Consider the following 8,936-nt stretch of genomic DNA (forward strand, 5'->3'; position numbering starts at 1 on the left):
CTGGGGGCGGGTCCTCCGCGCCGCTGCCCTCGGGGCCCGGCCCGGCCGCGGGGGGGGGGCAGGGGCAGAGGGCGCCCCCCCGCTCTGAGGCCCCCAGGCCGTGCCCCCTGACCGCGGCGGCGCGGGGCCCCCCATCCCGGGCCCCGTCTCCACCGCACAGCGGCCCCCCCCCCCCCCCGCCTCCAGGCCCCGGGCCCACTCGGCCGGGCTCCCCCGGGGCGCCAGCCCACAGAGGCGCCCCCTCCCCGGGGCCCGTGTCGGGGGTCTCAGGGACACCGAGTAGCGGCCGGGCACGGAGGGCCACACGGCCCCCGGGACCCTCCGCGGGCCCCGGGAGCTGCCCGGCACGGGGGGGGGGTGCCCGGGCCCCGGACAGCAGGACCCAAAGGACGGGGCCCGGGAGCTGCCCGGCACGGGGGGGGGGGGGGGGGCCCGGGCCCCGGACAGCAGGACCCAAAGGACGGGGCGTGGGGCAGGCTCCCCTGCCAGGAGGGCGCTGCCGCGGCTGCCAGGGGGCAGGACTTCCTTCATGGGGGGGGGGGTGAACCGAATGTTCATGAAAATACGTGTTTAAAAGATGAGTTTTGAACCCAAATACACTCGGGTCACGGCCCGGCTGTGCCCGCTCTGCTGCCCAGTCCACTCAATGGTCACACCTGCACCACACACACTCTCTTTATCCCGACTGGGGAGGCCACGGTGCCCCCAGGGGCCGGGACTGATGGGCCCCTGCTCCAGGCTGGCACCCTCCAGCCCTCTGGGACCCCCGGACTGGTAGGTCTTTGGGGTCCTCTACCTCTGCTCCGGGAGGGCCAGACAGAACGGGAAGAGTCGGGAAGAAGAGACTGGGCAGGTCAGCTAGGCCTGTCCCTGGGAAGGAAGATGGACCCCCATCACGGAGGGGGGATGCCCCTGAGGGCCCTTCCCAATCTGGGACCCTGCAGGGGCTGGGGCCGGTCCTGCAGCTCCCACCCTGCCTGGGCTGGAAGCACAGACCGTCCATGTCCACCTCCTCCCTGGGAGGAAGCTCCAGATTTGGGGGTTGAAGATTCAGGCCTGAGTCTCAGTGACACTCCCCCCCCCAGGCTTGTGGGACCCCAAGCAAGTGGCCATGGAGAGACCCGCACCCCCACCTCACAGATTCCTGCACCGGTCGATGCCCGGCCTGTAAAATGGGCCTGCTACCTGCATCACCTGCCTCCCTGGGTGGCTGCAAGAAAGCACTTTACAAACGACAACGGGGGGCTGCTTTTATTCTTATTTTCCGGACTGAGCTGCCCCACCCCCATGGCCACTCTAAAGGGCCACTTTCCCGGCCCCTTTCCCCTGAGAATTCACCAGCATTTCCAGGCCTAGGGAGATGACCACGGGTCAGGAACGTGGTAAAGGGCTCAAACGGGATGCCTCCCGAAGCCAAGGGGCATTCAGGGAGCACCCACACCTGAGGGCAGGCGCAGCCTTTGGTCCAAGGGGTCACAACTGTCCTGATGACCCAACATGAGACTGGCACTGTCCTAGCTAGGGGTCAGAGTTTGCTCCGGGGGGGGTCGGCCAGGACCCTCTGTAGCCGCCACACCACCCTGACTTGCTCACTGGGCCAGTTCAGTTCCCTGAAGAGGTAGAGGTCCCCTGTGCGCCTGAGCTGCTCCAAGGCGGGCTCTAGCACAGTGATGGGGATGCTGAAGTTCAGGTGTGGATAGGTGGCTCCCGTGCTGTTGTCTCTGGTGTTGCTGGTGACAATCCCTGCAGGACAGAAGCTAGTAAACAGCCAGCAGGTGCCCAGAGCTTGTCTGATGCCCATGATGACCAGCCCAAGATGGGCTACCCCAGCTCTCCCCCACAGGCTGCCCCCTTGTTCCAGTGCTTGGTCATCTTTTCAGTCATGCTATGTCCTTCAAAGAGTCTCAGAGTTCCCAAGGGCAGGGACCACACAGCCTTCATCCCCTTTCCCACTTTGGAGCTGATCTGAACCTAATGGGGGGACAAAGGGAGGGGAGATTCAAGGAGTTCATTACCTAGAAGCTCCCCAGAGCCGCTGAAGAGAGGCCCCCCACTGGACCCTCCATGAACAGCACAAGTTGTCTGCAGCATCACAGGTGCATCATCCACCTCCACCACAGCAGACAGGATCCCCGCGGTCACTGAGGGACCGCAGGCCTGGCCAAAGGCCCCAAAGCCAACCACTTGCACATCCTCTCCTGGAAAAGGAAGCAGGGTGGGCAAGGATCAGGTGAAGGAGCAGATGAACAGTCTGCTTCCAGCAAGAGAACAAGGGAACTTTGCTGCTCCCGGCCTCACCTTCCTCACCAGAAAAGGGTAAGGAGCCAGGACTCTGCTACTAACTCTGTGACCTTGGACAAGTCCCTTCCCCTCTGGGAGCCTCAGTTTGTCATCAGAAAAATGAATAACACAGCATGGAGTCACAACCAGGCAAGGCTGTGAGAGAACCAAGGAAACACTTGGAAAGTTCTGTGTAGACAGGAGTGACTGCTAACTAATATTAAATTATTACCATACAAGAGAAGAGAGGGCTGGCCTCTCCCCCACCCAGGCCATGTGACCTGCACTTCCCTTTAGGTGCCACCACCACCTAAGATTAAGAGGGTGAAAGAATTCTTCATGGGGAACCAGAGGTCTCTATCCCAAGGAAACCACAGGGTCTGTCAAAAAAAGAAATCTATGAGCACTGTGGGAAACAGCATCAAAAATGAGCATGTGTGCCATAGGCGATACCCACTCAAAGGATGAACCATTCTGTTTCACAGTAAGCTTACATTCTAATGGCTATAACCTTAAACATCACTGAGATAAAAAGATGATCAGGTTTAGAACTAGAATCTTGGCTATCATTGAGGCTTGCACCCTTGTTTTGTGGGGAACCCCAAGAGTGGAAGTGCCTTGCCCAAGGTCACTCCCAGATGCCAGTTGGACAAGTCCCCAAGCAGATGGCTTGGCAATCACTGCCAGTCTTGTGGAGGGTGGGTGGTTATAGCCTCCTCCATTTCCCTGCCTAAGTTAGGGTATCCTTATGGTCCCCATCCTCCCAGTTACCTTCCTGAAAGTGACTGGCCAGGACAGGGAACGGGATGCCGCTGAGGTCCTCCTTCAGTTTCACCACTGCCACATCATAGGGAGATGTATCCTGGGTAGCAAACACCACTTTCCCCCAAACTGGAGGACTCCTGGCAGAAAGCAAAGGGCAGAGGATTTAAGATGAGGACCCAAGGATTACAGCCTTTGTTCAGTCCTCCAAGCTCAAGGCCATGGGCAAAGAGGAAGCTTCCTGGAGTGAGTTTGTCTTCATTCTGGCTCTCAGAACTCAGAGCAGGAAGTGACCTTGGAGACCAAGCCTCCATTTTAGGGGCATAATTGACTTGACCCATGGCCAATCAGGGCTGGAGCTGGAAATTAGTCCCTCATCTCTGCCTCCAAAGTCGAGGATCTCCCCTCATTACCAACATCAGTCATCTCAGTCCTCCGAGGAGCCATCACACAGTGTAGGAGTGGGAGAACAGGAACTACAAATTATGGGAATGCTCCTTTTTTTGAAATGTTTTTACAAGGCAAATGGGGTTCAGTGGCTTGCCCAAGGCCACACAACTAGGGAATTACTAAGTGTCTGAGATTGGATTTGAACTCAGGGCCTCCTGACTCCAGGGTCGGTGCTCTATTCACTGCCCTACGTAACCGCCCCCTGCAAATGCTTCTTACTGGTGAACCACAACAGTCAGTCCATCGAGGACCCAGACTGAGAAGGGTCTGTGGTTCACCAAAAACAAAAGGCCTGAAAAATCAGGAGACCTGACTTATTCATATAAATTTATGTCTATGTATCTATTTATGCGGACATATATATAGACATATAGATGTCCATACATAAATTTATAGAAGACATCTAAATCCAGGCCTATATTAAACACACACACATCAGGGTCATGGGTTCACCAAGAACAACAAAAAGGCCTGAGCACTCGGGAGGCCTGGCTCGGTGTGGACAGCCGGCCATGGGCAGATCTGCACAGATGGGCATCTCTGTGTCTGTAAAGACCTGACCTTGCCGTGGGTCCATTGGCGTGGACTTGGGGAGCAGCTGGGAGGGGGCTGTGGCCCTGGAGGAGTCTTAAGTCTCCAGCCCCGGCACTTTAACGGCCCCAAGCCGAGGCCGGCCGGTCCCCGAGGTCACCCCGAGCCGGCGGCCCAGCGGAGTCATTGCGGGGCTCACTTCCCCCCCCCCCCAGGAATGACGTGAAGTTACAGCGGCCCAAAGACCTCCGGGCTCAGGGCGGCCCGTCCTGGATGTCCCAGGCCCGGCCCGGCCCAGGCGGCCTCCGGAGGCCTCCTACGGCGGCGGCCCTGCCCGGGGGGAATGGAGGCGGCAGGGCCCGGGCCGGAGGGAAGGGCACTGGTGAGGAGAAGGGCCGGGCGGGGGGCGTCTCGTCAGCGAGAGCGCCCCACAGAAGGGCTGGGCGGGGCCACCCGAGGAGGGCGCGGCTGGGCGACCCTTACTCTGCAGGCCGCACCAGGACCCTCCTGGCCTCCCGGGGCGCCACGTGGCGGCAGGTGAGCACCAGGCGCGGGGCCAGCGCCACCCCCGAGCCCCACACGGACCCGCACTCCAGCAGCACGGCCGCGGCCGCGGCGGGCAGGGGCTCCGGGGCGGCGGCCGCGGGCCCGGGCCCGGCGGGCAGCAGCGCGGCCAGCAGGCCGGCCTCGGCGGCCAGGCCCCGGCGCTGCAGCGCGTGGGCCGCGGCGCGGAGCAGCGGGGCGGCGGCGCACAGCAGGCTCAGGCCCACCCACTCGCGGGCGCGCCAGCACAGCGGCGCCGCCACCAGCGCCACCAGCTCGCCGCGGGCCGAGAAGACGCCGGCGCCCTCGGTGCCCGGCAGGCAGCGCGCGTCCGTGAGCAGCAGCGGGCCGGCCGCGTTGCTGAGCACGCCGCGGCTCAGGCTGTTGAGGAAGATGTCGGGGCAGAAGGCGCCGAACGGGGAGCCGCAGGCCAGCAGCGGGGCGCCCTTGGGCAGCGCGGCGGCGGGGGCCACGGCCAGCCGCGCGCCCCCCGCCTCGCCGCAGCCCTCCACGGCCAGCAGCGCGAACCAGCCCAGCGCCGCGGCCGGCGGCCCGGCGTCGGCGTCGGCCCAGGCGCCCGGCTCGTCCTCGGCCTCCCGCGGGGGCGCCGCGGCCTCGGGGCCGCCCGCGAAGCGCCAGCGCTCGGCCGCCTCGCCGCCGAACAGGCGCGCGAAGGCGGCGTGGAAGGCCGGGCAGCAGGCCAGCAGCAGCAGGCGGCCTCGGGCCGGGGCGCGGGCCGGCGGGGGGCGGCGGGGCGCCGTGCAGGGCGCGGCCCGAGGCCCGGCCCGCGCCCCCGGCCCGCGGCGCGGCCCCCACTGCACGTGCAGCCGCAGGTCGTCGCGGCAGCTGTCGGCGCCCAGGAAGGGCGGCCCGGCCCCGGGCCGCAGCGCCCCGACGCCGGCGCGCAGGAAGGGCGCCACGATGCCGCCGTGGCACAGCACCAGCCCGGCGCGCCGGTCCAGCAGCACCCCGCTGCAGCTCCAGGGGCCCTCGGCCCCGGGCCGCCCCGCGCCTCGGGCGCTCACCACGCAGCCCGCGCGCTCGCCCGCCGCCAGGGCCGGGCCCCAGCGCCGCCCCATGCCCGCGCCGCCGCGGAGGAGCCCCCCGCGCCGCGGCCCCGCCGCCGCCGCCGCCGCCGCCGCCGCCCGCCGAGTTCCGGAGCCTCTCCCTCGAGGCGGGCTCTCCATTGGCCGGGCGCCGCGGCCCGCGCGACGGGATTGGCCGGCCGGGCGGCGAGGAGCACGTGACCCGACGCGCGCGCCGGCCACCGGGACCAGCCAATCCGGACTCTGCTCTGTGAGGCGGAGCGGGGCGTGGCTGCCCCGGACGCCCGCCCCCGCCCCGAGCCCTGCCCGGACCCTGCCCGGCATCGCGAGACTCGAGCCGCTGCGCCGCCGGGAGGAGGGCGGCCCTGGCCAGGCCGGGGCGGATCGGAGCGGGCCGAGGACGCGTCCACGCAGAGTTAGTAGCAGAGTCCTGCGGGCAAGAGCCAGGTTCAAGTGTGCTTGCAGTCCGTGACCTTGGCCAGGCGAGGAAGAGCCTTTGGCAAATGCCAGCAGATAGCGACCTGCCCTCCCCACGGGAAAGCAGGGCGAGACCGAGGGAAAGAGGTTCCGAGCACGTTGGAATGGGGGGGGCAGAGTTTGGAGATAATTTCACCGTGGAAGGAAACAGAGACAAAGGCCGAAGTCATCTCCCGGGAAAGGGCCAAGGTCGGAGGTCCCCGTAAGGAGCAGTTTCCGTGGAATGACAAAAGATTGGAATCGATATGGAAACATCCAGAACCTGTGGAGTTCTCATGAGGTGGAAACTGGATCCAGCTTTTCCTGACCTCCGGACCAACACGCCCCCAACATACACTTCTTGTGGGCGTGCCAGTCACTGAGTCAGAACCGCAGGATAGATGGAGTCTTAGGATCCGGGTTCAAATTCTGCTTCTGCTATTACCCACTTGATCTTGGACATCTCATCATGTTTTTGGCTGGTTTTCTCGCCTGTCTTTACTAAGCAAATGTTCCCTGATCTCAACCCACCATCTTGCCTCCTGACTCTCTATTAGCCCAGACTGCCCCCAAGCCTGGGATAATAGTGATTAAGGATTGGACCTCCAATTTCCGAATTTCCGTCATGTAGGAAACAGCCGAGAAAACCTCAGTGAAATCAGCACTTCTTTGCTAACTTACTGTATCTCAGACTTAAGCGGTTTGCCTCAGGAACTGACTGGTTAGCAAATGGCCCAGGTCAGCTCTTGCCATTCAAGCCCTTTAGAAGCTGGCCTCTTCCTATCTTTCTACTGGCTGGGGAATCATGGCCCATAGCAACTTTCAAAGAATGTCTCCTGAAGTAGAGAGGTTGTGATCTGAATCCTTAAAAGTTGAGCCCACAGTGATGAAATGACAGACCCTTGTGGTATGGAAGTGTTAAAAGAAGTTTAATATTTTCAGAACACATCATCAAGGCACAAAAATCTAACTTAGCCTAATTATCTTTCACAATAAAACCACAAAAGGGACCATAATTAATGGTTTTCCCTTGGACGTTTGGTCCCTTCTTGTGGCTGGGCCACACCCAGAAGATGACTGCCTATTACAAAAGTCCTGGGAAGGAGAAAAATTTAGAATTCAAAATCTTACAAAAGTGAATGTTGAAAACTATCTTCATGTGTAATTGGAAAAAATCAAATACTATTTTTTAAAAAGTTCGGATAACTGTTCCAGCTTCCAGCAATGAATTTTTCCTCCCTAGAGGCCAATGATCTTTCCTTAATAATACTGAAGCAATTAGAATGTTTACAATACAGAAAGTGGCTCAGAGCTTCGACTTCTCCCAAGTCACAAATTTTGAGAAACTTAAAAAAAAATCTTCATTGCTGACATTTACATAGGGTTTTCCTAGTTTTAATTCATCTTCAGAACTATTTGAGGTGCTGTAATTATCTCCATTTTACAGATGAGTCCACTGACTTTACCAGGGTCCTGAAGCTGATGTCTGAGACAGAATATGAACCCAAGTCTTCCCGACTCCAGATCAGAATTCTATTCACTACTGCTTGAATGCTTAACAAGAAAACTCTCAAAGTACAGCTTGTCACTCCAGTTCAGCACAAAACAACAGACACACTGCTTCAGTGTTCCAAGATTACTCAATGGCTACATCAGTTTTAGACAGGTGACAACTTGACCTGTTGTGCTGGATTCCAATCTGGGCCATCTCTTTAAACTCTTTAAATCTGGCATCAAAGCCAAAGATGAGACTTGTCCACCTCAGAGCAGGGTCATCCTGCTTCTCACCTGAGCATAGAGACATCCTTTAGCTTCTGGTGCCCATAAGGACACCCTCCAATGCTCCCTTAAAACCCTCCTTAGCTAAATGCTCTCCCTACAATTTCAGGGCTAATCCCCAATCTGTGGTCCTCTAAAACTGAAATATCTCCTTGTGGAAAGAGGACTAGAATTGGGCAGAAGCTTGGTTTCTCTTCCAACCATTACTCATTAATACCCTTCCATGTCCTCCACTCCACCTTCCAACTCTCCTCCGCATTCTCCCCATTTTATCACATTCCCAAGGCACAAGCACAATCCTTCCTCAGTCACACAATATCCAGCTCAAGAATCAACTTCCACAAGGTCTAAGGCTTTCCTGAAACCCCCACAGACCCCCCCCCCAACATGCTAATGCCCCAATTTCCTATCTTGGATTATCCTATACACACTTAAAAAAAAAAAAAGACTGTCTCCCAATTTAAGTTTCTTGAGTTTTTTTTTTTTTTGGTAGCCCAAGCTCCTAGCATTGTATCAGATGTGATAGTTATTTAAATACCTAAGGGCAACTAAATGGCACATTGGATAGACTCCAAGTCGGGGACCTTAGTTCAAATCCAGCCACAGATACTTTTGACACAACTAGCTCTATGACTAAGCCTAACATCCAAGGCCATCTCCAGTGGTTCTGACCTATCTCTGGCCACTGGACCCAGATGGCTCTGGAGGAGAAAGTGAGGCTGATGACTTAGCACAGCACCCCTACTAAAATCTAATTCACATACTTGTCATGGCTTCACTTCCCTGATGATGTGGTCTTAGAGATTGAAAGACAAACACCATATATAAATGCCTGTTGACAAACTGACATGAGTTAGTATATATAGATTTCAGAGTCCATGTACCAGATCCTTTTTGAGATAGGCCTCAGCTCCTTTTCTTCCCTTCTAGGGACAAGAGACACACACTATATTCAAACTATGACTAGATTAGTGCATTCAGGGGCAAACTTTTTTTTTTGTAACTTTTTATTAAAATGCTTGGGATACAGAATGACCTTTTGCCAAGGGTTGCTTCACTCTTCCAGACAGGGGAACAGCAACCCCCTTG

The 8,936-nt window shown here is 58.4% G+C and overlaps 1 protein-coding gene across 1 annotated transcript; it reads right to left on the bottom strand.

The window, feature by feature from the left end:
- Positions 1-1,230: 1,230 nt before the first annotated feature.
- On the bottom strand, positions 1,231-5,645 carry TYSND1 (trypsin like peroxisomal matrix peptidase 1). The gene is given in 4 exon segments (XM_074232446.1): positions 1,231-1,743; positions 2,016-2,198; positions 3,052-3,182; positions 4,501-5,645. Coding segments are annotated over 4 exon segments (1,677 nt in total). The 3' UTR covers positions 1,231-1,525.
- Positions 5,646-8,936: the final 3,291 nt, after the last annotated feature.

This window comes from Macrotis lagotis, chromosome 4 (assembly GCF_037893015.1).
Source record: "Macrotis lagotis isolate mMagLag1 chromosome 4, bilby.v1.9.chrom.fasta, whole genome shotgun sequence".
NCBI lineage: Eukaryota > Metazoa > Chordata > Mammalia > Peramelemorphia > Peramelidae > Macrotis > Macrotis lagotis.